Source organism: Musa acuminata, chromosome BXJ2-3, assembly GCF_036884655.1.
Source record: "Musa acuminata AAA Group cultivar baxijiao chromosome BXJ2-3, Cavendish_Baxijiao_AAA, whole genome shotgun sequence".
Lineage (NCBI taxonomy): Eukaryota > Viridiplantae > Streptophyta > Magnoliopsida > Zingiberales > Musaceae > Musa > Musa acuminata.
This window is the reverse complement of record NC_088340.1, coordinates 2,180,523-2,208,199: the sequence shown is the minus strand read 5'-3', so window position 1 is coordinate 2,208,199 and position 27,677 is coordinate 2,180,523. Positions and strand designations below refer to the sequence as shown.

The window sequence follows — 27,677 nt, the reverse complement described above, 5'->3', positions numbered from 1 at the left end:
GGTTGCGCCGGACCACCATTTTGTGGTGATCCATGGTTTGTTTGACAACCTGACTTCTGGAGAAGACGCACCCCGTTTTTATCTTTATATATATATATATATATATATATATATAGAGAGAGAGAGAGAGAGAGAGAGAGAGAGAGAGAGAGAGTGACAGTCTGCAAGTGACAAGATTTAGGAATATGCACCGATTCCAGTTCCTGCTTCGCCACCGTCCACGTGGGAGTTGGAAGATCAGTATACTGACACAAAATTCCATTACGGGAAGAGAGAGAGAGAGAGAGAGAGAGAGAGAGAGAGAGAGAAAGAAGAGAAGAGAAGAGAGAACATGTCGTGTGGGATTCCTGCTCTGTGGGACCCACTGTGTGGAGTATAGGGAACAGGGTGGGCCCACGTGGGGAAGGTGCAGAGAGCATTAACCAAGAGAGAGAGAGTAGTGTGTCATGTAGTCCACTAGCGAAGTTGAAGATTTCATTTGGTCGCCAAATATTGTGGCTCTTTTCTTTGCTTCTTCCGAGTTCGGATGTCTCTACTCCATGATGCGACGTGTGTCTTTTTGTTCGTGGATGTCGACATCGGAACGCGGCGCCAATTCAGCAATTAGGCATGCCATGTGTTAGAATCACATATACATCAACCCTTATTTATCAGGCTAATTTTTATTACAAATCCATATTGGATTCAGTAACTTAACGAATCTAATCTCAAATGATTCACACCCTGTAATCAATTCGGGTTCGGATCGAACAAGTGGATTAACCCCGAGCTCATTAGCATAGTTATCAAGACCAGTTTCGATTCAGATGCTCAGACCCAAAAAAAATCTTAAATTTGAATAATTAACGGACCTAATTCACTTTTAGATTAAATATATTAAAAAATTAAAATGAATGACAAGCATCACAATTTTTCTTATAGCCCTCGATCGATTGGGTTAAATAAAATCGATCTAGTTTCATAATATAATTTTATTCTATTTTAAATATTATTAAATTAATATTTTTATAATTTATTTTAGAGGATGTTAATGTTAACTTTGAATTAGGATTAAGATAGAAAAATGATATTCTAATCTGACAGCTTCTCTCCATTTCTTCCATCACTCTTCCTGCATTCGCCTCTCTCTTCCCATGGCCATTCTATCTTTATCCATCCTCTCTCTCTCCCCTTTGACGTCTCTTCGTCTCCTTTTCTTCGTTTTTTTTGACATTTGTTTCCATTTCCTATTAGTTTCTTTTCCTTTGGTAATATGCAATGATTTTTTTTTCCATCTAAATTATTTATGATAAGATATATTTTGACACAACTTGCGTGACAATGATAGATAATCACCCCATAGCCGATGTGATGCACGTACGTTGATGAAATACCTCAGGACCGAAAGCGATGAAAGTCCTATCCACGCTGTTTGGATTTGTACAAGATGATGTCGTCCTACTCAAAGCCATCCATGATGACACAAGATAGCACCACATGACATGGGACTGTGCAAATCAGCCCACGTCACGTGGAGAGCATAGGTTGACCTCACGGGCTATCGACGACCACTAACGAATCTCATACGATCGACTCTTCGACAAATAGGTATAAAACCTGATCCCTTGTCCACTGTTAGAGGGAGCACACCTGAAACACCTATATACCATCTCAAGTTGACTTAAACATCGGAGGAATCGAGTTAGAAAATCTCTCTCTCAACCTCGATTGATGTGCAGGAACTCGACGATGAAGAAGCAACAGTTCGACGAGGAAGAAGTAATAGTTCAACGAGGAAGGAAGAGTGCCTCCTTGCTCTACCTCAAATCAATTATGGAGACGAAGCCTAGAGCTGATCTAACACCGACTACCGTCATTTAAGCATCCACGTGATGGACCTTATGTATTCGGAATTGGATCAAATCGTGCTGATCCGTTGATCATAGTATAAAGTTCTTTGATAATTTCTAAGACCATTTTTTTACTTGTCAATACTTCCTACTGTACTTTATTTTGTTAATGTAAGTTTCATTCTAACTTTCATCGTTCATGTAGGTGAATTACATACTCACTTTTTAACTTTCTAAATATTATTATTAATTATTTACTTTAGATAAACAGTATATATTTATAATGTTGGCTAATGTTATTATTTTTATTATATTTTCATTTTCATTTGTTTGAAATTATTTTTATTTTTAATTATTATTATTTTTATAAATATATTTAGTTATTTTTTTAAAAAAAATATTTATTTTATTAAAAAATTATTTTTAATTAAGTATACGATCCAATAGATCGACTCATCACTTCACCATCTTATTATCAATCTAATTATTTTTTTAAATTTAATTTAATTATATATTAGTTATATTAATTAATAAAAATTTTGACAGTATATCACAAGATCCGAAACTCAAATCTCGTCTTCATTATTCATTATTTATCATTTATAATAATAATAAAATACATTCATTTGTTTAGACCTCATTTGGAGGTGGAGTTGGTAGAGATGAGTGACAACATACAACTACTTCATTTCTATTTTGGTAAAATCAAATTTATAATATTTAATCATTTATTTAAAATGGACGGTCGAGATCAATGTTGATGGTGGGATGGATGTATCTACTTGATGTAAGCCTTCGGAACTTTTTCCTATGTGGGTCCAAGTTTCCCTGCAGGTGGGGCCAGCTAGCGTGGCTCAATAGCGGGGCTCCCATTTCAAGGTACTCAAATCCGTCCGTATCTTACCCGTTTAAGGAGGTGGAATCGTCCACGTCCCCGAAAAGAGTCGCCGCCGGCGGGAGTACGTGGCGGGCGTTCGAGGAGCGCAGCGGTCATGACACCCTGGCCGGCCGCCACGTCTTCCTGCCGTGAGTTAAGTCGGGGAGTCTTGGCAGCTGTGCCAAGTCCGAGGACACGGCCCCCTTTTTCGCCTCCGTGCGCCGCCAGCTGGGCGGAGAACAGCGCGGGCCCCAAGCGCGTCCTAGTTCACGTGCACCAAAAGGATCCGCGGTTCCCTGCGTCGAAGCAGACAGGATACTGCCCCCTCCCGACGCCAAAAAGCAGAAGAGCGTCCGCACGAGGCGGGGTCCACCAGACTTCCCGAGCGCGGAGTCGTCGACGCTGGTCGCGCCGGAGACAAGCGAGCTTTCCGAGTTCGAAATAGCGGGCCCCGCGACGACCCGTCCAATAGGGACGCGTGCCGAAAGGCATGGGCGACGCGGGACGGGCGCATTTACTGGCCCCCAGGGGGACCGGGCTACTCGCACGTGGCCCGCACGTGTACGGTGGCCTCGTCTTAATTAATTACTCACTCCGCCCTTTTTTTTTCTTTTCTTTTTCGTATTTGGGGGAAGTCGCAGTCGATGCGCGCGCAGTACGGGTGTGACAGGTGCCGGTTGGTCGGCTCCGCGGCGCGGCTGTCGCTCTCGCTGCTGCCACCGGCTGTACTCGGTTGCCGGTCTGCCGGGGGCTTCCGCTGTGAACGACACGACAACATCCGCTCCGCTTGTGTTTGTGAACCCAATTCGATGAGCTCTAATAAATATTATATAATACGCTCGAATGGGAAGCTTTAACTTTGTGTTAACCCCCCAATACAGAATGGAGATATGGACGATCAATCATCCTTGTTAGAATCGTTCTTCTTTCCCCTTTACGTATACTAATATGACTATTCCCCTCTTTATAAAAAGCACTTTAAAAAGTAATTTCTCTTTTTCTTTTCTTTTTCCTCTTTCTTCTTTATCAATTTCTTTATATGTCAGTATGATATGGTACTCAGCAAGCCTATCTATCTATTTGGTTAGACACACAGCAGCTAACCCTTAAAGAACCAGAAATGAAGATAAAAAAAAAGGGTTCCAACAATAAGGGTGTGACATTACAGGTGGAACTATAAAAGGAAGTCACCGTAAACTATATAGAACAGTGCTCGTTCTTTTTGGTTTTATTTTCTCTGAAAATTGTCATTATCGACGAAGCGTATGACGTAAGACAGACATAAATGAATATTTTTTTATAAAAAAATAAATGTATATTTATATTAGTTAATATCAAAATAAATTAAAAATAAGTAAATATATTTGTTTTTGGTCACACCGCTGTGCGAGACCGGCAGGCGTTTCTCCCATTCGAAAGAAGACATGATTAGACTTGGAATTATTTTTTTATTAGCATTATTGTCCCAAACTAATCATAAACCCAAAAGCTAAAATTGCTATAGGTTGGAAGCTTCTCTCCATCAAACAAAACCAAGCCCAAAGGGTGTCTCCTCCTTTTTTTTACCTTCCACCACCCCTCCCTTCCACTTCCGCTACTTCTGCTACTCTCGGATCGCCACTTTTTTTATGTTCTCTGGTGGTGCTCTCTGCAGACGTCGATGTCACCGCCTCTGGAGCATGACTACCTAGGCTTGTCGGAGCTCCCCTCCTCCCCCGCAACCGCGGTCGAGGAACGGGTGCTCACCCTCAGTGCCACGGAGCTCAGGCTGGGGCTCCCGGGGTCGGAGACGACGGACCGCAAGGACAAGGTCGGGCTCACCCTGGAGCTGCTCCCGCTCCCCAAGAGCTTCGTCTCCGGCGGCAAGAGGGGGTTTTCCGACGCCATCGACGGTGCCGGGAAGTGGCGCTTTGCCGCCGGAAAGGGTGGATCTGAGGTGGATTTGGGGAAAGGCGGCGGATTGTTCTCGCCGAGGGGGGAGATGGCCGGCGGCGGCACAGGGAAGCCCTCCGGCCAGGGGAATGCTGGGAAGGACACGGCGGTGAATGCTGTCGGACAGGAGATGAAGGCCGTTGCCCAGGTCGGTGGTTCCGTTGGGCATGATCGGGCGATGGCTCCTGCTGCCAAGTAAGTGGCTTCAGGTGCTCTCGTGGTGTTCGAGCTATCTAAAGTTGTTGTTTTGGTTGGAAATTCTTAATCAATTTCTGTTCCTCTCCCAATTCTGATGCACATCATCGCTCTGCTCCTAGGCTTTGTTATGGTTTTCCATGAGTTTCGACAATCTGGTGTGTGCTCTCAGTTGCTCTGCTTTTGAGCGAAGAGAGCCAGATTCGGTCGACCAAAGGTGGAACTTTGGTGGCAATGCTTTGACGCTCTGAGAAACACAAGTGTTTTTAAACTAACTGCTAAAACCGTAGAGTTAATTCATTTATTTTGTTGCCGATTAATAATTCTGAACCTTCCTTTTCATTGTAGCCCCTAGTCTTGTGTCCTCCTAATCTTTCCTCTGAATGATCTGGCGACAAAAGCGTCATCTTTCATCCACAACGCTCTGTAACTTCCCCCGCACAAGGATTGCAATCAAAACATTCATTACTCGTTCTACTACTGCTCAGCCACAGAACCGACCCCAGAACACCTTGAAAAGAAAAAGCAATTAATTGAAGATAAGGAAAGGAAAGAAAAGGAGTTCTCAGGATATTTTTTTAGTAATAAATAAAATAATTAAATCATATATGTATGTATATACTTTTGTGCTCTGGAGGAGTAAAATTAATGGATCACTCTTATTTATTCATGGAATGAAAGCATCTGTCCGTGTGCTTGCGTTTGTGTCTTTATTCTTTATCCTTTTTTTTTCTTTTTAAATTTGATTGTATACTTGAACGGAGAAACATGATGGATAGTATTTAAAGGAGAAAATTTTGAAATTTTGTGTGTTTTTTTTTTGTATTAACTGCATTCCTAAAGGATAAAAATATACAATTTGACCGTTGTAGGAGGATTAAGCAATATTTTTCAGATGTTTTGGTGGTTTCACAATCTTGTTTCTAAGCACATTTTTTACATATAATATGTTTGTGATGTTCAGATTGTTTTGCTTCTAATGTTTATAATGGAATTCATTATGTTCATTCTAATTTCCTATTAGATGTCAAGAAATTGAGACATCATGTTCCATATGGACCATAACATTTAGTAAAAGCTACAAAAATTTTCAGTGAAAGCTTTCTGATCTCTTTAGCTTGTTAATGAATCCGTTGTCTGACAGCCTCACGGGAAACTTGTGTTCATGAACAATCAATCTATGAGTTGGGCCATAGAATTCTGAACTTTGAATACATGTGTATGTGACAGGGCACAGGTGGTTGGTTGGCCTCCGATCCGTAGTTATCGGAAGAATACTATGGCTACAAATCCATCTAAGAGTAAGGATGATGCTGATGGAAAACAAGGATTGGGGTGCCTTTATGTGAAGGTTAGTATGGATGGAGCCCCCTACCTCAGGAAAGTGGATCTCAAAATGTATGACAACTACAAGGAACTGTCATCAGCACTCGAGAAGATGTTCAGCTGCTTTACCATTGGTGAGCTTGGACTGTTTCCTTGTTCTCCTCGAGGGAGATGTTTTTTGACTAATAATAGTATCTTTTATGACTCTTCTTTCTTCATGTACTTTAACTGACATGGTTATGTATGTCACTTTTGCAACATACTTTTGACTTTCCAGATTTGCTATATTTGGTTCACAAATGTCACAGTGCAGGTCCACTATGTTACCCTTCTGTGTCCCTTGTATCAAACATGGATGCCTATAAATTGAGTAACTCTTTTTATATTCTTAGCATTGTTTTTACCTTTGCTTATCAGCTTTATTCTGGAATTTGTTCTGGGAGGTAAGACTTGGCTGTCTTTTCCTATGACTTGGTTTGTTTTACATGAAGTATGATATGTTATACATGCTATCATATAATTTATTTTTTAAGTCTCTTCTTTTACTTGTGTTCGGCATTTGTTGTTTTCACAGGCCCATGCGGTTCTCATGGAATACCGAACAGTGATGGATTATCTGAGAGTCATTTGATGGATCTTCTAAATGGTTCTGAGTATGTTCTTACTTATGAAGATAAGGATGGAGACTGGATGCTTGTTGGTGATGTGCCATGGGAGTAAGTGTTCTATCCACTAGACATAAAAAGAAACAAATTGTTTAGGTGGAAGGCGAAGGTTATTGTTGAGCTTCTATAGATTAAACGTGTTATAAACTTCTTGTTTTCTTTCCATTTTGCTTATCATCATAAACTTGCGTTGAAGAATGTATGGTATCTTTTAGTACCTATCGCTGAACAGTTTTCTGTAAATAACCTATGGCTAAATCAATTTAGGCAAGTTTTTAAAGTTAACCAAATACTCGGTTATGAAAAAGCACCAATGCTTGTTACCTTTCGAACCCACATCAATCTGTAATATTATACCATTTTATAGACCCTCTGACTGACTTTTTTTAGCTTAAGACTATTCCATCTCCTTAATAGTGTTTTACTGCTCACAGAAATCACATGTTCTGATAACACTCCCTTTTATAAGTTTAGTGTTTTCGATGTTATTTGACCACAGTTCCTTGAAATTTCAGGATGTTCACTGACACATGCAGGAGGCTCAGGATCATGAAGGGTTCAGATGCTATTGGACTTGGTAAGTATGATCGAGTAAAAATGTTCTATTTCATTTTCTTGATCTCATTTCTTGGATCTGAAAGCATTACAATACAAATGATCTTAAAATCCACAAACCATTCATGTGCTCTTTGTACCTGTTGAATGAATATGCTATTTCATCTTCTCTCTCCTTCATATAAACATGGTCGGGGTAGTTATCAAATTTTACATTGTACTTTGATATTAATATCCAGTGATCAGTTAGTTAATTTCACAAGTATGATGGATTTAAGTTGGATCTGAAAAATAAGTATCATACAATCATTTAGCGCTTTGATCTTTTAGATCATGTGATACACTATGTGGGTTATTTAATGGTATTCTCGTATGTAGTTTAATTGATCTTTGCTAACTACCACTTGAAGAAAAGAATTCTTTATAGCCTAAAACCTAGTTTTTCACTAGTAGAAACATGTTAAGTGGCGGGTTTCCAGCATTTGGTAGTGAGCAAAATGCATATATGTTAATTTACCTGTGAAAAATTTATGTTATGACTGTCATCATTGGTTTAATTAGATAGTGATGATTCTGTAGTCCTCTACTTCATAATTTATCCTCTTTTGTCTTTCTTGTGTCTGCTGTGTTCAGATTTGACTATTTCATAATAAACGTTTTTTATTTGTTAATTCTACACTAACAAAACCTGAATTTCTCTCTCCAGCTCCAAGGGCCATGGAGAAGTGCAAGAACTGGAACTAGGCATCATTGCCAAGGTTAAGTGAATTAGATGGTCCCAAGTTTCTTGTTGAGGATGAAAAGTTCAAGGGTTTAACTAAGCAGTTGTGTTGTATCATATTCTGCGGTTTGCTGTTTGTCATGGACTACGACTTTCTATTAGCTTCCTAAGATATAGTAGGGACACAAGCTTTGTAAGATTGTGCCTTGAGTCTTTGTATGCGTCGCTTGTTATTGTTGCTATATGAATGTTTGGGTTGCTGTTTACGACTTATGATTGCACATCGTTTCCTGTTTCCAGTGTTGGTCACAAACGCTTCATTTATGATTCCGATTCTGACGTATAACAGTAAATATGATGAATGCCCGATGGAAGGGCTGTCTCTTTGTGAGGTCTAGCACAAAAGTCGACTTTTTCTGAAATGAATCAGGGATCATGCATGCCCCATGCAGTCCTCTAATGCTGGTCACTGGACCCTCTGTGGTCAATGATACAAGGTCAATAATGCTAATGGTGGCTTTTGTTCTTGTTTGTATTCTCTGCTCAGGTGGTGATCATTGTCCTTGCCAGGGCAACTATTAAGATCCAGAACTTGTTTCCTTTTGGTCAAGCAAAGGTTGCAGAATCATATGGTGTATTCTCTACTTATGGTCATGGATTTTGCAGGTGACTTCATGTTCACTGGAAAGAGGCTCATGATCCAGCTCTGTGATACTGTTCTGGCAGAGATCCTTGGATGCTTGTGTTTGTGTTTGGGTGCTGTTCATGCATTGTAAAACTGTATGAGTACTAGACATGCATGGTAAAGCTATGCCTGCTATCTTCAAGTGTCTGTGGGGACATGCACTGTATAATTTTTAGTGGTTATGATGTTGTCCATAGAATGGTTCAAAGGCTTCCTCATATTCATCTTAAGATATGAGACAGTGGAAAATGGTGGTGGGTTTATGTTCCCCCAGAATTAGGCTATCCCCTTGGAAGAGTAATGCTCCACTTTTTCTTGGTCTCAATGTCATCTTGTTGCTGTTGGGCATATCATAGGAAGCAACCATATCTTATCTTACTGGTGCCTTAATGAACTCCCACCAACCCATCCCACCTCTTCCCTGTGCTTTATATTCTCTGTGCATAACACTCATACTTTAACCTTGCAAATTATTTCCTCTTTGTCTAGGGTATAGTAAAATAGGAGGTAAGGCGGCTTATATTAACCCTCGTTAGATCTCGTATTGATGGGAATCTCGTGTACTAAATATATATATTTTTATTTATCATATCAGCGTAATTTGGATCTAATATGATAAGACAGAAAATAGAAGTCGACTTCGCACAAATTTTTCTTGACAAGATTATATAATATATATTTAATTTTTTAGAACTATAAACATGTATGGATTATCTTAAAATGAATTCCAAATCTCCTTGACAATTATCAAAATTTACAAAAGAGATCACTCCAATAATAAATAAAAACAAGCCAAAAAATACCATAAATTCAAAGAACTAGTTGACAACTCCTCTTAATGTAACTTGTTTGGTACAATTTTTTTTGGGTAGGAAACATAATTTTTGACTTTTTTTTATTTACATTTTAATAACTTATCATAGTTATCAAGTAGATTTTGAATTCATGTAAATAATATCACATTATTGAAAAATAATGTAAGCATAAACTGAGTTTTTTTTTTAATTTCTCATGAACCAAATTATTAGTTTATTTAAGTTAAAATTTAAAAAATATAAATTATCTGAAATGTGTCCATACTAATTAATTTTTTACTTTTAAAAATTTGAATATAAAGTATATGCATTTTTTTTTGTCTATTCTGCTTTTCTTATCCTTTTTTTTTGTTTTATTTTTCCTTCTTAATTATTACTCCTCCTCTCCTTCCTCTCTTTTTCATTTCCTCCTCCTACCTTTATTCCTTTCTCTGGCCTTCTCCTTATTCTTTGCCCTTCTCATCCTCCTCTTCTCCTCCTCCCCTCTTCGATGCATTCCGCGGCAGGGACCGAGGAGGCAATAATTAATTAGCGACGACTCGAGGAGGGAAATATTGTTTATTCGGTAAGTATTTTTTCTCGAATTCATCAATTTATGAGATCGAATTTACTAAATGCTTCTACTCAGTTCGAATATAAATAAAATATATGAGGCTGGTAGTGATTTTGGTTCGTGAAATGCCAACAATTTGGGTTTTGTTTTCTTTTTTTATAAAGGATAAGTATTGCAAAACCATTAATATTTTTTGTTATATATTACAAATTACATTCATTTATTCTTATCCCATTAATAAAATGAGCAAGTCATGAAATCTTAGCTATATGAATATGATTTCATCATTGAGTTTTACACAAATAATATTTTTATTACAAACTGCATCTGTTACCAAACAATATTTGTTCATCAGACTTATACTCAAAAAAAATATTTTTAATTAAATCAAATGTATTTAATTTTCATTTTTTACTCTCATTAAAATCTTTCTTTAGGCATTCATCCATCTCTCACTACTATTAATTAACTGTGTCACCTGAATAATAATCTATTTCCTTCTAACATATTCATACAATTTTAGACCTTTTTTTCTCATTCTATCTTCTGCCAAAGTTATAACACTACAATCCGTCGTCGCAAGATGGCAAGTCTGCACGCTGTTGTTGTTGTTGTTGTTGCTGCTGCTGCTGCTTCTCTTCTTCTGATGGCTGCCTTTGATGGAGCTCTGGTTCATGCTGACTTCTACAACGACGTAGACTTTGTCTGGGGCTATCAGAACGCAGGAATCTGGAACGACGGAAATAGCCTTTCTCTCATGCTCGACAATGTCTCAGGTTTGCACCGACCGGTTGTTTCCGAGCTTAGCTACGTCGGGTTGCATTCGATCCTCACCCTCTCCTGCATTCATGTTCAGGTTGCGGGATGGTGACGAAGAATCAGTATCTCTTTGGAAGCATCGAAGTGCAGATCAAACTGGTGAAGGGGAACTCTGCTGGCACTGTAACAGCGTACTATGTGGGTTTTAGTGCAGAATGCTTGCAGGTTCTCGAGCTTTAGATTTGATTTCAGCTAATTTGCATTCCATGTTCCTTGCAGTTGTCTTCGACAGGGGATAAGCATGACGAGATAGACTTTGAGTTCCTCGGAAATGAGACCGGACAACCCTACATCATCCACACAAACATCTTCACGCGAGGCGTGGGGAACAGAGAGGAGCAGTTCTATCCTTGGTTCGACCCCTCGGATGACTTCCACAACTACACCATTCACTGGAACCCATCCCAAGTCGTGTGAGTTTGCTCTCTGTTCTCTGTGCTTTTGCCTCTACGTCAGCTGCTGAATCCTTCTAATGTCACTCGTTGTTGCAGGTGGTTGGTCGACGGGATTCCGATCAGAGTCTTCAGGAACTACGAGAGCTACGGAGTTCCATTTCCCAATCGGCAAGCGATGAGAGCCTACTCCAGCATCTGGGAGGCTGACGAGTGGGCAACAAGAGGTGGGCTGGTAAAGATCGACTGGAATTCTGCACCTTTCGTGGCCTACTACCGGTACCTGCAGCTGAGAGCTTGTCCATGGTATGGGCCAAGCAGCAGCGGCGAGTGCTCTGCAGCTTCCCCGGCTAATTGGTGGACCTCGCCGGAGTACAGCACACTGACTTACCAAGAACAGGGACAGATGAAATGGGCGAGAGACAACTTCATGATCTACGATTACTGCAAAGATACAGAGAGGTTCGATGGAGCAATGCCCCCTGAATGCTCTCTTCCCAAGTATTAGCGGAGATGGACGAGCTCGAGTTGATGCTGAAAGTTACCGGTCGATGCTTATTTGAACAAACAAATGAAATGAATGGCTTCGATTCTTTTGTTATTCATACGAGAGCTGAAGAGTTACATCTGCATGAGATCTATCTTTTCCTTTCTTCCACTGTTTCATCATCTAGTGCTCGAGTGCATGTCACTCTCGAGTGCTGTTGATGCTGTTCTATGTCAAAATTGTCATCTTTTTTTCCGGTCACACAAAGAAGAAAGTATTTTGTGTTCGTAGTTCCTCTTCTCCTTTCTAGCATTCTTCAACCAAACCTGCCTGAAACGGAAGATGGGATATTAGACCAAAAGTGTGAAGAATGATCAGGAATACTGCATCTTCATATCTGCAAAACGATCTAAATCTACTATTTGTTTGTGAGGATTTCAAATCATAGTAAATAGAACATTTCCACGATGATTACTCTTTTTTTATTTGGATCCTCTGTTGTGCTGCACATAACTATCCATAATACCTCGAAATTGTTTGTCGGGTACATCTGAGCTCAGTGTCTCCAGCCTCAGAAATGCACAACTCTCTCAGACCCCAAGAACAAGCGAAAGAATTCATGGACCTGTTCTAACTTGGGTGTCATATCGAAGGCTTTCTTGTTCTTCAAACCACATGAAAACAGCCAGCTAAAGAATATGAATACATCAACCATGGCTAAAGCCTATAAATACTGGTGCATCAGTTTCTTCCTTGCAGAGCGCAGAGGCACAGAGGATGGCGAGTTTGTGTGTTCTTGTTCTTATGGTTGCCTTCGGCGGCGGTCTGGTTCGTGCTGACTTCCACAAAGATGTAGACTTTGTCTGGGGTTATCAGAAGGCAGGAATTTGGAACAATGGTGATGGCCTTTCGCTCGTGTTCCACAAGGTCTCAGGTTTGAATCAGTTGATGCTTAGCTCTGGCTGTTCTGCAGAGAACAATCTTTCACCTTTGGACAGTTCTCCATTCTGTAAAAGCCCTGAAAATTTTGTGCGTGATTCTTCGCCAGTACTGTTTCATTTATCTTTGCTTTCGATCCGCCCATCTTATCTACACCCTTGGAAACGCGAACCCATGGTTATCGGAATCGGATTGGACCGGACGGGCTATTTCATGCCGAAGAATTGTCGACCGGTCTACAAATCGCTCCGGTTCTTCCGTGGTATCCAAATTGGACCGGCTAATCCGACCGATGGTTTAGTGAACCATGAGAATCGATCAAATTAGATATTTTAGTTAACTAAGATCCGATCGATCGATCCATCGAATAAGAAGAAGCCAAACTACTTTAGTTGGCACGAGGAAGTCGTGTTTGTGGAGCAACTGTCACGAGGAACTCGCGTTCGACACAGAAGTCCTTTCTCTGTGTCGGAGACGCGGATTACCCACGTCGGTGGTCGTATCGAACCCGTCTCTCTTCTCCGTTTCTCTTTCCCTCTTCCAAAACACCTGGTCGATTCGAGCCAGACGTCCTCTTCTCCGCCGATCCTTTCGTCCTTGTGGACTTCCGTCGGATCGGTAATATTCTTCTTCCTTTGGAATACCGATTGGTTAGGGTTTCTTTTGAGGATTTTCTAACATTTGTTGAATTCGTTTCTTCCAAAGGTTGTGTTCTTGATCGGAGCTGCGATCCGTCGGATTAGGTGTTCCGGTGGTCGACTTCTGCTGTGAATCTGGAATTTTGGAATACAGGAAGCTGGTTGCTGGTCGATTCGAGTGCTTTTTATTGTTGTTATCTGGATTTCGTGGGTGTAATTGATTGGGATTCGCCGTAAGATCTTGATTTGTGAATATGGATCAAAGCCGGAGAGCTGTGGAAGCGTATTGGAGAACTCGCATGGTTGATGGGGTGACCTCGGACGAAGATAAGGTCGCTCCAGTATACAAGTTGGAGGAGGTTTGTGAGCTTCTGCGAATTTCGCCTGCGGGCATTGTGAAGGAGGTCTCTGACTACGTTCTCAAACGGCTGGATCACAAGAGCCCAGTAGTGAAGCAAAAGGTATTAGATTATATATATATATATATATATATATATATATATATATATATATATATATTCTGTACGTCAACAATGTCTGTATCTTCGATGTTTATTTTACAAAGCATGATGCGATGAGACAACCTTTTTTTTCCCTTTTGTTTTTTTTTTTCTCTGTGAAACAAACATATCGTGACAAGTTTCTTTTCTTTCTCTACCTCTTTTTTTTTGCGTCTGGATTCTTCATGCAGACGGTGTACAGATTTTATAAACGAAGGATTATGGTTTTTTCTTTTTATTTTGTCACTGCCACATAACATAGTGCTTCCTATATATCGCACCTGTAACAGAACCATATGTTGGGAAATAAGTACTTGTGTATATTTGTCTAAAGCGTTCTATCAAACAGATGGGACTGCAGTCTATATGCCCATGTACAGAATTTATACTGTTGCATTGAACAATTGATCCTTGTTTTCTCTTTCCCAAGGCTCTTCGGCTGATCAAGTATGCAGTGGGAAAATCTGGAAATGAGTTCAAGAGGGAAATGCAGAGGCACTCGGTAGCAATGCGTCAGCTGTTCCATTATAAAGGTCAATTAGATCCGCTGAAAGGAGATGCTCTTAACCAGGCTGTCCGTGACACTGCTCATGAGGCAATTGCTGCCATCTTCGTTTCTGAGGACAACAAGGGAGTGACACCTGTGCAAGGCCTCAATAAGCGCATCGAAGGCTTCGGAAATACAAATTTTGAGGTTCCAGCTGGAGAGAAAAGATCGTTTCTCAGTGAAGTGGTTGATCTTGGCAGTGCCTCCATCAAGCAGGGACTTAGCACCATTGCTGCTGCTCATTCTTCGAGGAAAAATGATACTGGCAGTTATAAGAGCCCTAACCTCAGAAGGTCTTTAACAACAGAAGTAGATGGTCGTAATGAATATGGAGGAAATGAACATCAGAGAGAAAGTTGGGAAGTTTCTGAGATCTCAAAAAGAAACTCCGGAACATGGAGCCCTGGTTCGAGAGTGAGCGAAACCACTTCTGTGGCAAATGAGGACACAAGTTCAAGTAATGCAGAGGTAAAAACTCGTGAGGGAAGGCTTCTGGAGACAATTGTTACATCTGGAGGTGTACGTCTACAACCAACTCGTGATGCATTGCAGGCTTTTCTTGCAGAGGCTGCAAGGTTGGATGGAGTGGCCATAAGTCGTGCCCTGGAGATAAAACTCCAATCACATTTGTGGCAGGTAAGCTGACTGACCAATCACTCTTTTGATCTGCTCATTAGTTTCTCATGGAAATGTTTAGTTAATTTTTAGATGTTTGTACAGAATATTGTGCACAACTGCACTTATGAAACATCCTTTTTTGTATTGAATTACAAGTTTTTTCTGTATATTGGTGAAAAACTCATCTCCAAAAAAATAGTGGAATCTTTAGATGGCATGTTCCAATGACTACAAATGGAACAGTATTAAATATTAAGCGTTTATAATTTCTTGCACTACCATGTAACAAAAAGTGATGATGGGATATACCCTATATTTCATGTGTTTGTTGTTTGACTTCGATACAGATCATCTGAGTGCTAAGTTGATAACTTATGTGGATCTCAATTTTTGTTAGTGTACAATTTTTGTTTTATGTGGATCTCACATTTCCTACGAGCAATTTACAAGTTGGTGGATTATATGGAGTTATATTAATGTCATTTTTTGTTTTATTTGGCGCACTAATTTTAACTCCATGTTTTCCACTACTTTTTTATTTCCTAGTTTCTTTTCTATCTTAGTATGACAACAAATATTGGAGGCTTGGAAGCTAATTTTTCTCGTCAAGGCAGTCTCATTTTTGGTAAATAGGTTGAACAGATGTAAACACTTTGCTTGGTAATGCTTGATGTTAGACAGGACATGGATTTTGTTAGTGGGTAGTATATAGTTTAATCCAACATTTTATTTGGATAACTATTTGAAGTGAAACCAAATAATTTACTTTGGATAAAAATCTTCGTTAAACTTTGTTAATATTGTAAAGTTTACATGGTGTTTTCAGGTCAGGATGAAGGCTATGTGTGTCTTGGAGTCGATCTTAAGGAAAAAAGATGATGAGCACTTCTTTAAGATAGTGTCTTATTTTACTGAAAACAAGGATTCTGTGGTCAAATGTTCAGAGTTACCACAAGCTTCTTTGAGGGAGAAGGCAATAAAGGTACTCTATGTTCAAATGAATTTGTTGCCTAGAATATTGGAATGACTTTGTTAACATTCAAAAGTATATCCTCATATTGCTAATTGCACTTGTAAGCTGGGTATATGTTATGATCCCTCATGAATGGGTGCTTGCATTCTGTTCCACAATCAGATGAGTACTTTTTTTATTAAAAATTTGGAGATAGAGAGCCATGAACAACTTATTGGAAAATTATGTATAGCAGAAAGGTTTCTTTCAAATACCTATGAGTTTCATCCTTGGTTTGTGTCATTTACTTCTTGTATGTTGTTCCCTATTCAGAATCATAAGTGGCTTGGACTTGTTTATAATCCAACTTCAGGAATTTTAAGTAGTTCAATATCTATACTACAGTGTTTTAACAAAAATCAGATGCTTCCTTAAAGTGTGTGCTACCTGAACCCTCCTAACAGGCCCCTCTAACATCCTCTCGTTTTTATCTTCTCTGTTCTCATCCTCTCTCCTGGTGATGTCCTCTTTCATTCTTGTTGTTCTTGCCCTCTCTCGATTTCACTCTCGTCTTTCTCATCACTGCTGTCTTTATTTTTTTTGCCATCATCTTTTTTGTAGTTGTTTCCTTTCAAAATCATTCTTTTTTCTTCTCGTATTACCTAAAGCCATGTACTAATGCCCTATATTTTTGTCAGCCAACACATTAGAGTTGCAAATTTTATCTTTTGGTCATCAAGTTTCATGAATTCAATTTATAAGAAAGAGACATTTGACAACTATATTTTTGTTATTTTTTATTATAAAAAATGTCATATATATTTGTGTATAATTATTTTTTGATTTTTTAAATCAAACTTGTGGTCCGATCTTTTGACTCATTGGTCCAACTATTGAACTAGTGACCTGCAGATTTTTTATTGCTATGGTAATAGCTCATGAATCACTAATTTCATTAATCTTTCTTATTATTGATCCCTGCCTAGTTGGCATGTCAGTTATATATTCATTTCTTAAGTAGCTTTCATCGCATCCTGTGCATAGGGATTCTGACATAGTAGTTTCTAAAAAAATATAGAATTTGCTGATAAGTACATCTCGCCTACCACATTAGTGTTCCGCCATGAACAAGCAAATTTCAATTATCTGATGCATTTCTGTTGCAAATGTTATCTGCATTATTACATCCTCCATGTGTGATGTCGTTGTGACCTGCATGGATCAGGTAAAGCATCACACACCTTTACTAAGATTCGATTACCATATTTGTTGAAAAATCACTCTTTATGAAATGAGTTTAAGATTGTCCAAGTATGTTAGTGCCAAATGTAAAGCATTCATAGAAAAAAATTACATATAATTCTTTTTCATCGCACGCCTTTTCCTTTTTCCTTTGTCACGAGCAAAATGGGTTGAGCTGTTGAGGTAAAATTCCCCTGACCTCCATAAATCAAAGTTATATTTTTAAGTTATCTTACAGAATAGTACTAACAGCAACTGATGCTGAGTTAGTATAATGATTTTAGAGAAAGAGAAAGAATGATAGCTTGTCATTTTTCGAACCTGTGCTTAAGCAATGATCAATTTTTTTATTCTTGATCTGATAACAAAACAAGAACTTTTTGATGATAACTGTTAAGTTGATGAGATTGGAGATTACAATACCAAGTCTACAGTTTTCCATTGCTTTCATTTTTCTCCTTTTTTCCTTCTTCTTGTTGTGGTGGTGGTGTTGGTTGCTTGGGCATAGCTGAGATATTTGATGACTCATATTCATATGCTCTGATATGAAAAGTTTTGAAAAAAAATACAATATTCTGAGAGTGATATTAAATACATAGCATCATTATACAATACAGTTTGTTTGTATTGCACATTTCTTCTCGAGCCAGTTTTCTATTCTGACTATAGATTCCCTCTCTTTTGTTTAGGTTTTAAGTCTTCTTGATGGCGAGCAAACTCCCGGATTAAGAGGAGAGCCATCCAATGGGAAAGTTAAACCTGCCCCTGTCGTTCAAATGCCTGACTTAATTGATACCGGTGAGCTTGATGATTATGGCAGTCATGATTCCATGGAGAAGCAGCATGAACAATGTGCAGCAAAGTTGAAGCCATCTGATTCTTTGGTCGATGATCTATTTGAAAGTGATTCTATTGCTGATTTAAGTACCACCAACAATCAAAATCAAGATGATCCATTTGCAGATGTATCCTTCCATGTGACTGGGGATAAGGAGCAGAATGACCTTTTCTCTGGATTGACAGTTGATGATAAGAAGTCAGATATTGCTCTTAATTTTCCTGAAATTAAGAATCCTGACTTGTTGGATGTTTTTGGTGCAAATTCTGAGCAGCTCGAAGAGGAAGCAGGAAAGGGTAGAAGCAATGTACAAAATTTGATGGCTGGGTTGACTCTCAGCGGCATGATTCAAGAAAATGAACAACCTGGATTTCTGCCCAATAGCAGTCAACTGGGCCAGATGCCTACAAATGGAGCCATGAACATTAATTTGGATTTGAACGCCATGTATCCGCAGGTTCCTATGCAGTATGGAATATCTCCAAACATCATGTTCAATCAAGGTTTTGCTAGCCAGTCAATGAATTATGGCACAATGGGTGCATTTATTGCTCAACAGCAGCTTTTATTGCAAAACCTTGGAAGTCTCAACTCTGGATTTGGACATACTACTGGAAATGCCGTGGAGGGAAGTAATTCTTTTTCATTTCCCGATATCTTTCAACTTTCGAATAATCCAGTACAAAGCCATGCTTCAGTTGTGAAAAGCCCAAAGGCAGAGACTAAAGCTTTTGATTTTATATCGGTAATGATTCTTCCTCCGCATAAATGTTTAGTTATTCCACTTTGATATCTTTTAATTCTCGAACTTGCTTGAAAATACTTTTCTGTTCTAGTTTAATACATGCAGGCACAAAGAGACATCTAGTTATGTTTGTTCTTGACATATAATGTGTAAAAATTCTGGTGAATACCCAACTGTTTATTAGTATCATTATCTTTTTTCTTTAGTTACACGTGTATAAAAATGGTCTTTTTGCATCAGCAAAATCACCCACAGCACAGATTAGGACAATTTTCATCAGAATGCAACTCAAAATGAGCTAGCTTCCTGGATCCCTGCTAGTGCAATTACCTTTGCTGTCTGAAATCTGAATCCATCATATCAGATGCCAAGGAGCACAGGGATTTAGTTATTTTTTGATGAATTAATAAATGTCCTTGGTAAATATTTCAAAAAGGTTATTCTTTTGCCTATTAACCAGAGCTTATAATTAATTCGAGTTTAGTAGGTCATGCAACGGTAGGTTAATGCACACCGCCAGTCTTCTTTCAAGGACTGGTGCATGCGGACAACATCACATTGTAAGTCTGGTCTGTATGCCTTGGTCGCCTATTGTTGAGTTAAAATTGAGGTTTGTTTGCTTCTTGTGGCAGGATCACGTTGCTGCAGCCCGAGGTTCAAAAAGGGTCACTTGATTCTGTCGTTGATCCGTGGAAGCTGGGAGAATCCTCGACTCAAGAGATCAGTGCGGCAAGTCATTCTTTTGCAATAATATTTCTCCATGCCTCGAGCCACATGAGTTTCATCCTTTTGTCCCCTTTCCTATTGTATTGCAGCACAGCCGGAAACATACTTAGTTGTAGCTCTTGGATGCTGGGTTTCGTTTCGTGTTCTACTTGGTGTTAATTCTCTCTCTTCAATAAGTTGCGGCTGGGGCTTAAATGAACTAATGCAGAGAATAATCTTAAATGGAATAAAATGTTCAGAATTCTCCCTTGAAGCCTTTTTCATATGGAGCAGTATCATTAGTGTTGCTAGTTTTTGCAGGAAAATGTTTTTGTGTCTCCTAATTGAAAAATTTTACATTGCTTGTGACTTGGTGCTTGATATTATTGATAATGCAAGTGGTGGTTTATATATCATCAGATATTAATCCATGAATACAACTGAGTTGGCAATGAAGAGGGATCCTTTATCAGTTGGAACGTGGTAGATTTCTATTTGTTCACTTTCTTCATAAGAAAAAAATGGGTGGAATTTTCTCAACAAGTTTTTTGTTTTTGTATTCCCTTTTTTAATGCTCCTTTTTGTTTGTTCACTTTCTTCACTTGTTTTTAATGATGAAAAAGTGAAGGTTACTTTTTTTTTTTTTTTTTTTTTTCATTTTTTTCATTTAGATCTTTTTTTTTCGCATTTAGATCAAATGTTTATCGATTAATATCAATTAATGATATTAAAAAAATTTAAATTCGTAAAAATAAATTAAAAGGATGTGGATCCAAGAAAATTCCAAACCATTGAAGTGTTTTCTTATGCAAATCTAATGTTAATTTTTATCATAATATATAGTTAATTGCATATTATCTAAAAATTACATTGAAAGTGAAATATTTAATTACGTTCAGTTTAATAATACGGTCTTTCTTTTACTTATGTGAAAGTAAACATAGGATTAAATATTTCAAAGTACAGAAATAGATATGCTAAGGATAGTTAATCACATAAATAATCTATAATTAGACCTAATACACATTCGGTCACTTCACTCCCAACTTCCCACGGATGAACGGCACCTACTCTTCCACGTGTCTCCCTGCGTCGAAGTCTATCATCACCTTGTTCAGCTTCTTGTTCTGGATCCGCTGCTGCGTCGTCCTCAACCCGTCACTGCCAAGTAATTAATACGCCCGTCTATTAATTATCATATCAAACATTAAAAATAAATAAATAAATAAAAAGAAAAAGAAATTTAACCTCGAGGCGGGTTGGGCTGCGTCGTGGGACATCAGCCGCTCCAGCTTAACGGCGTCATGGGGATGGCAGACGGCGCCGTTGAAGCAGAGGTAACGCCCGTAAGCTGAGGGGGTCTCGTACACGGCGACGTGGGCGTCGACGAGGAAATCCACGTCCACCGTCACCAACACGCCGTCTTCGTACATCTGCGCCGCGCCCTTCATGTAGGGGTCGGCGACGGAGAGGTCCGCGGCCACGAGGAGAAGGCCGGCGTTGACGCAGACCATGTCCACCCCTCGGTCCATCGCCAGCGCCCACGCCGTCTTCTCCGCTAACGTCTTCGCCAGCGCGTGCCAAAGCTGCATGCCATCAACCGCAGGATTTCGATGAGGCACAAACGGTGAAGACAGCGTGCAGTCGACGATCCGAATGACATTATTGGATGGATAGGTACATCGAAGTAGAATTTAACGGGATGATTATTAGCTCGCGGGTGCACGAACCATCGCCATCCATTCAACCCACATTCCCTGCCCTCTCACCTACCAAAGCTGGGGCTTACAATTGCGCAACGACTGGGTCCGTCCATCAGCTGCCATGGGTGGATTCACCTCTTTGCTCCACCATGGTTAGGCAACTGCAACAATGCTTTCTTGATGAACAAATTGATTGGAGCAGCCAGCAGTTGCATCATTCATTTTCTTGGGTTCCGAGGTTGGCAGAGGCCCTTTCGAAATGCTGTTGGTAAACTAAGTGGACATGCTAAGCTACTGGCAGAAGGGATTGGTCTAGGCGAACTGATTTCCACCATCCTGTCACCAGAATTCTTGGGCTGCTTAACATTTGCTTATAGTATTATTATTACCTTGTATTTCCTGCAAAAGTTGGGTTCACTCCATTCCCTCTCATCGAAGTCTGCAGCCGCCTTGCGGTTCTCTTTCCATACCACGGCGGTCACCGAGGAAGTGAAGACCGCTCTCTCCATGGTTTCCACTTGAGCGCATGCTTCGAGCACATTGTGTGCGGATCTCACCTCCACTTCAACCAGGAATTCCTGCAGCATGCATGTACCACAGATTTAGTCCCGAACAAGCAAGTCCATGTTTCCACGATCCTAAAGGATTAATATTAGCTACGTTCCTAAGTCTGCCGGATGTTGTTCATAGCCGGGGATTTTGCGTAACCCCTTACAGATGGATTAATGTGAAGCCGTTCTGTGGTCACAGTAATATGTGTTCGAATAGAATTGCCACTAAACAGCTGGTGCTCATGACAACCACCGTACGGTTCGATGGCTGCAGGGACATGAAGAAAGCCAGCATCTCGATTCCATGCTTAACCACTTACGTCGTAGGACTGATCCTGAGGAGGCTCAAACGTGTAGAAAAGCCCGGCGCAGCCCTTCATGGCGTCGACGATGCTTTGGTAGTCGAAGGGGTCCGCATGGAACAGCTTAAGCCGCCGGTTCTCGCCGAAGAGCCTCCTCAAGCTGCCGCTCGATTCACCTGCGACAGCAGCCATCAGAGAAACCCAATCAGCATCCAAAACCTCCGACTCACCGCAGGACGAGACCGGATAAAGAGAACCGAAACCACGGCCGTAGGTGGCGGCATGAACAACGTATCCTCTTCGTAGGAGCCTCTCAACGAGCGAAACGCCGAGCCGGCACGACGCGTCCATGACGCAGACGGTGTTCCGATCACGGTGAACGAAAGCCGGCGCCATGAGCAAGAATTCTAGGCCGGTGGAAACACTGTCGCAGGAGAGGAGGAAGGTCTGGGAGAAGGTCGAGGGAGGGAGCTTTGTGTTTAAAGGAAGATGAGGGAGGGCGCGGGGGGGGGGTAGTTGCCATTAGCTGTGAGGTAGGCACACTGAGAAGGGAAGACGAAGGCGAGGTTGGTAGGAAAATGTGGCTTCAGAGTTTCCATGGAGAGAGACTCGAGTCGCTGATGTGAATAGCATCACTGATTGCTATCGGCATGTGGCTCAATACAATTGACTCTTCTTTACCCATCTTTTCCAATCGATTTAAGTGTTATCTTGATTCATGGCCTGTGCTTTAAGTCTTACAAGATGAACCTAAAGTACTGTTGTGCTCGATTGAGGACGGCACATTATATGTTGTTGTTCCGGATGAAAATAATAGAATAAGAATAGAAGTGAAAATGCTTCAATACATTAACATATTCCCTTTCCTATTTATATATATTAGGATGAAGGATTTCTCTCAACAGAATAAAGAATTTTTCTCAACAGATTTTCCTCAACAAAACCTTAATATTAAAAGATCAATCAATAATAGATCATAATTAAAGATGTCAATTATATCTATAAATATAACTACCTATTAAAAGATGACGAGGTATTTTATATTATTGATATAAATAAATAGGGATGGATTGAGATTTTAGGCCTAATAACAGATGGATTAGTTTTTTTATTTAAATTAATCAGAGTAAATTTTGACTGAATCGATTATGATTCAATTAATAAATTTTTTTTATTTTAATCGAATCAAATAAAATATTTTCTCATTGATAACAATTCTTACCCATGGCCCCACACATTACATGCACTCAATCCTCGCAAGTCATGATGAATGTTTGACTTGGATGTTGTTGATGTGCTGCTACTATTAACATTGAGAATATTAAAGAATTTTTCTCTCAATTCTATAGATCAACTAGAGAAAATAAATAAATAAAAATCCTACATTTATCATAGAACACCCTCTCAGACAGACTTTTCGAGTGTCGAGAGAATACGCCACCTTCTCTCATGGAGTATCTATCAGCACAGCACAAGCTTACACATTATAGTCTTCCTTTTCCGTGTAGGATTGATTACTCTTATTCCACTGCTGGCTCAGAGGAGATTAATCTCACGTCCCTTTCCTCGATATATCTTCCCCTAATCAATGCCTTGACTTCTTCATGTTGTCCGCCTAGCTATTGTTTTTATACACCCTCAATCGTGGAAGCTTCAAACAAAGGAAAAGAGGACAGCTCTGATCGGACGCAGAAGGCCCACAGGAAACATACACAGCCTCTCCGGAGCGTTTCCTTGACATCCTCTTTCTGTGGGACGTGACACGGCAACAACAACTTCAATGATGAGAGCAGTAGGAACGAGAAATATAAACCCATTTACACCTGAAATATACAATGAACCAGACAGCACTTAATCATGGAGTATTATCATACACAATTTGCATGTTCTTCACAGATGCAAAAGGAAAGAAACCTCGTGACAGGTACGTACAGGAGAGAGACAATAGGGCGTGATGTGGTAAAGAGGTCAAAGAAAGAATAACAAATGATGCAAACATAGAGCAGGTGGCGAAGGCAGATGTACAAGTCCATGCATGGAATGATATGGAGGGGAGAGCTGTGGTGTTCAAGCCTTGGCAGGTTCAGGTGCAGGCTCGTCCGGTTTCGCCGGTTCGGGCTCCGGAGGTGCCGGCGCCTCTTCGGCGGGAGCAGGAGGAGCTGGGGTCTCCTCCACCTTCTCGGCCTCTTCCTTCTTGATCTCCTCGGCAGCCTCCGGTGTGATCTCCTTGCTGGCGCTCTCGACGGCGGCGGTGGCGGCAGGTTCCGGCTCGGAGGGAGCAGGCGGCTCTTCGGCGGGGAGTAAGGTGCACACCTTCTCGAAGATGAAGATCACGGGGCCGGAGACGAGGGCTGGGCCATACTTGGTCGCAGCCTCGCTTACTGGCTTGGAGCCAGGGAACTCTGTGTAGATCACGAGGAGAGCTCATCTTATGTTCTTGAACAACTAAAAACTATATATCTATCTCATATAATTACCGATCTTCACTAGTTCCTCGATGAACTTAACCACGACAGTCGATCCCTTCTTCAATCCTGACTCCGTAGGATTCTTCACCAAAGTCTGTGATGAGATAGAATGCTAATTTTAGCAGAAAGTGCAAGAATATTTAGCTGTTGTGACTATGTTGTTTGAGTTGAAGAGGCGAATTAAGACGGACCTTGATCGTAACGGCAGAAGCTTCATAGATCTCTACAACTTTGGGCTGGAGGTCAACCTTCTTCTCCTCCAACTCCTTGGTGATGTCCTCCTGTACCAAACCCAGACAGTAGTAATAAGAAAGAAGAAGTAGTAGTAGTAGAAGAAGAAGAAGAAGAAGAAGAAGAAGAAGAAGAAGAAGAAGAAGAAGAAGAAGAAGAAGAAGAAGAAGAAGAAGAAGAAGAAGAAGAAGAAGAAGAAGAAGAAGAAGAAGAAGAAGAAGAAACAATATGATCCCACCTTGGAATCGTCGAAGGACTTGCATGCCTCGGCTGCAGCAGCCTTCTTGCCGTTCCTGTCGAAGACCTTCTTAATCTTCGGAAGGACCTTGGACTTCCAGTAGTTCACCATCTCTGATCTCCTTCTATTCCCCCTCCGACAACTTAGACTAAAAAGAAAAACAATAAGAAATTACATGATTTCAGATGCATCACATATCGATAGCAACAAAAGATCAGTCGAGGAGGAGGAGGAGGAGGAGGAGGAGGAGAAGACATACTCGAATCACCAACGCCGTGCAGTATGGACAGGAGGAGCACAGGGGAGGTCACCAGGCTTCCCCAGGAAAAATATAGGAGGACCAGCCACCAAAACACCCCGACACGTGACGAGAATTACATAAAAGCCCAAGTGGCACGGGACGTATATGTTCATCATCTTCTCGCATCGGACGGTGGAGAACGCCGCGAGGGTGTTGGAGCAAATCACGGGGAAGGGGAGGGGTAGAGAGGGGAGGCGCGAGGGGACGACAGCTGGCGGGGTAGTGCGGTTGGGTGGCAATCACCTATTTGTGGGTCCCGAGGCGGGGATGTGTGTCGTCGTAGTCACAGCTCATTCCATCACACAGGACGATTCCCGGTCGAGGGAAGAAAGGGGAAACGGGAGGGACATGGCGGCGCCACCTCTACCTCCTTGCCACGTGGCTTCGCTGGCTTGGGGCCACCTTCCCCCCTCCATTACTTTGATCGCACGTAAACAAAAATCAAACGCGTTCACGGAACGCTAAGTCGTGTCATAAGTTCGTTTAATGGACCCGTCAATTTGCAGTCCCGATCCGACCCGAAACTAGGCTCCGTTATGTCGAAATGATCGAACCTTATTGGATTCAGTCTAATAAAACCCATGTTGGAACGGTTCGCCAATCCCCATTCATTCATGCATCCCACCTCGCTCTGTTTGACCACCACCTCTTCTTCTTCTTCTTCTTCTTCTTCTTCTTCTTCTTCTTCTTACTTTCTATATAGATCGAATTAAGTGAACTGACAACTTGGATGCCCGTAAAGAACTCGAAGCAATCAACGATTTAGTTCGAATGCTCGTATGCTATGGGTATTTTATGAGTGAGATAGATGAAGAGCTTATATTATGAGACTTAATCAAGGTTAAGACTGGTCATCATTGCTAAACTGAGTGAGGAATCAGAATGGTAACCTGGGTTTAAAATTACTGAGAAAAAAATTAAATATGAAATCCTAGATTAATAATAAAATACTAAGCAAAGAGATAAGATTTTCATGAAAAATAATATTTTACTATGTATAAAATAATAAAATTAATAAGACTTTAGTCATAATTAATTTACGTCTCATATGTATTATATTAGGATTTATCTACCGTAATAGGTTGATTAATCTCACATCGAAAATGATGAAGATTAAGATTATCTTTATCGATTAATTCTGTATCAAAAGTAGATAAAATTAAGATAATATTATCAATTTTAACTTAAATATTTTGATCAATGATTTAAATTAAATAAAATTAATGGATAAGTTAACCTATCAAATCACGAAGAAAACGTGATTAGGACCAAAAACAATGGGCAGAAGACCGAATAAAAATCCAGTTAGGATGGATTGCAGGAGCTGCTGTGTCACGCCATCGTTATATTCTCTTGATAAACGTACACGCAATGAACATTAAACAGGTAGAAATTAGTTGTCGTTGTATTCCATTGTATACAACAACACACATCTTCTGGAAGCCTAGATAGATAGATAGATAGATAGATAGATAGATCAGCACCCCTTTGGGGTTGGCTTGTGGCGTTGACAGGAGTGGCATCTCCTCCTGCTCCTCGTCCTCCATTGCCGTGAGCGCCTCCGCTACGCTTCGCCGTGTTGCGGTGGTTGACCTGCAGCCACCATCCATGCTTTTGCTTGCTTGCTTGCTTGCTTGGAAGAAGAATGAATCGCTTCCTCTTCCACCATCTTCAACGATGTTTTTGTTGCTTATCGACCAAGCTGACGTAGCCTCGTTTACGTATATACGCACCACCGCACTGCAATTGCTCGGTCAATTCCTCTTAGCAAATACAAATCACTCTCCCAGCAATTTTTAGAGACTTTATAGTCGATACAGTAAAATCTTGGAATTAAATCTCCCATTACCAATTTCTCTTTCTTTGAGAAACAAAAAAAAAATTATTTATATAAAATTTGAGCTTTTTAGAATAATAATTCAGTATAAAATCCAGCAATTCAGTGGAACCCACACGATGGAGCCCAGTCATCGGGCCCTTCAAAGCCACGTCCTTCTCCTTGAGCATCCGTCGAAGTCTCTCTTGGCCATGTCACACGGCCAACAGTGGTTCCCACCACATCGCATCGGCGTAAGCCAACCACCGACACAGCTCACGCCCACCTTATATGTGGACCCCATAAGGGGAAGAGCTTTGGCACATCTCATTCTCGAGTACTACTGATAACCATACGGAGCAGAAGTAGAAATCTACCTAACAAGAGAGAGAGAGAGAGAGAGAGAGAGATGTTTTCTGATAATATATCCACAAATGTGGATTCTATCCATTCGAATGCCATCAGATTAAGTAAATGATGTTTTGTCACCTC

At 40.4% G+C, this 27,677-nt stretch overlaps 5 protein-coding genes across 10 annotated transcripts; 3 read left to right on the top strand and 2 right to left on the bottom strand.

Annotated features, from left to right (window-relative positions):
- The first annotated feature begins 4,239 nt into the window (after nucleotides 1-4,239).
- Nucleotides 4,240-8,366, top strand: LOC135606859 (auxin-responsive protein IAA17-like). The gene is made up of 5 exons (XM_065098190.1): nucleotides 4,240-4,833; nucleotides 6,064-6,293; nucleotides 6,734-6,875; nucleotides 7,340-7,401; nucleotides 8,086-8,366. Exons 1-5 carry the CDS (start codon nucleotides 4,367-4,369, stop codon nucleotides 8,121-8,123), a joined length of 939 nt encoding a protein of 312 aa, XP_064954262.1. The 5' UTR covers nucleotides 4,240-4,366; the 3' UTR covers nucleotides 8,124-8,366.
- A 2,376-nt stretch (nucleotides 8,367-10,742) lies between these two features.
- Nucleotides 10,743-11,996, top strand: LOC103977030 (probable xyloglucan endotransglucosylase/hydrolase protein 26). The gene is made up of 4 exons (XM_009392423.3): nucleotides 10,743-10,929; nucleotides 11,010-11,110; nucleotides 11,192-11,385; nucleotides 11,464-11,996. The coding sequence occupies exons 1-4, from the start codon at nucleotides 10,800-10,802 to the stop codon at nucleotides 11,870-11,872; spliced, it is 834 nt and encodes a 277-aa protein (XP_009390698.3). The 5' UTR covers nucleotides 10,743-10,799; the 3' UTR covers nucleotides 11,873-11,996.
- A 1,200-nt stretch (nucleotides 11,997-13,196) lies between these two features.
- Nucleotides 13,197-19,849, top strand: LOC103977031 (protein MODIFIED TRANSPORT TO THE VACUOLE 1). 2 transcript variants are annotated; one of them, XR_010484988.1, is made up of 7 exons: nucleotides 13,197-13,408; nucleotides 13,496-13,889; nucleotides 14,359-15,111; nucleotides 15,920-16,075; nucleotides 17,977-18,870; nucleotides 19,503-19,599; nucleotides 19,686-19,849. XR_010484988.1 is itself a non-coding variant. In XM_009392424.3 (6 exons), the coding sequence occupies exons 2-6, from the start codon at nucleotides 13,683-13,685 to the stop codon at nucleotides 19,542-19,544; spliced, it is 2,052 nt and encodes a 683-aa protein (XP_009390699.2). In that variant the 5' UTR covers nucleotides 13,197-13,408; nucleotides 13,496-13,682; the 3' UTR covers nucleotides 19,545-19,849. The 2 variants fall into 2 exon arrangements, 1 of the variants encoding a protein (XP_009390699.2); XM_009392424.3 differs by having other exon boundaries at nucleotides 19,503-19,849.
- Nucleotides 19,850-20,474: 625 nt separating this feature from the next.
- On the bottom strand, nucleotides 20,475-22,644 carry LOC103977032 (cinnamoyl-CoA reductase-like SNL6). Of its 4 annotated transcripts, none has more exons than XM_009392426.3 (5): nucleotides 22,389-22,644; nucleotides 22,150-22,307; nucleotides 21,668-21,856; nucleotides 20,824-21,161; nucleotides 20,475-20,736 (listed from the first exon to the last, which is right to left on the bottom strand). In XM_009392426.3, the coding sequence occupies exons 1-5, from the start codon at nucleotides 22,525-22,527 to the stop codon at nucleotides 20,643-20,645; spliced, it is 918 nt and encodes a 305-aa protein (XP_009390701.2). In that variant the 5' UTR covers nucleotides 22,528-22,644; the 3' UTR covers nucleotides 20,475-20,642. The 4 variants fall into 4 exon arrangements, with proteins under 4 accessions (XP_009390701.2, XP_009390702.2, XP_009390703.2 ...); XM_009392427.3 differs by having other exon boundaries at nucleotides 22,395-22,644; XM_009392428.3 differs by having other exon boundaries at nucleotides 22,398-22,644.
- Nucleotides 22,645-23,962: 1,318 nt separating this feature from the next.
- On the bottom strand, nucleotides 23,963-25,472 carry LOC135606857 (plasma membrane-associated cation-binding protein 1-like). 2 transcript variants are annotated; one of them, XM_065098188.1, is made up of 5 exons: nucleotides 25,328-25,472; nucleotides 25,069-25,216; nucleotides 24,791-24,880; nucleotides 24,609-24,711; nucleotides 23,963-24,533 (listed from the first exon to the last, which is right to left on the bottom strand). In XM_065098188.1, exons 2-5 carry the CDS (start codon nucleotides 25,177-25,179, stop codon nucleotides 24,199-24,201), a joined length of 639 nt encoding a protein of 212 aa, XP_064954260.1. In that variant the 5' UTR covers nucleotides 25,180-25,216; nucleotides 25,328-25,472; the 3' UTR covers nucleotides 23,963-24,198. The 2 variants fall into 2 exon arrangements, with proteins under 2 accessions (XP_064954260.1, XP_064954261.1); XM_065098189.1 differs by having other exon boundaries at nucleotides 24,609-24,693.
- Between the last annotated feature and the right edge of the window lie 2,205 nt (nucleotides 25,473-27,677).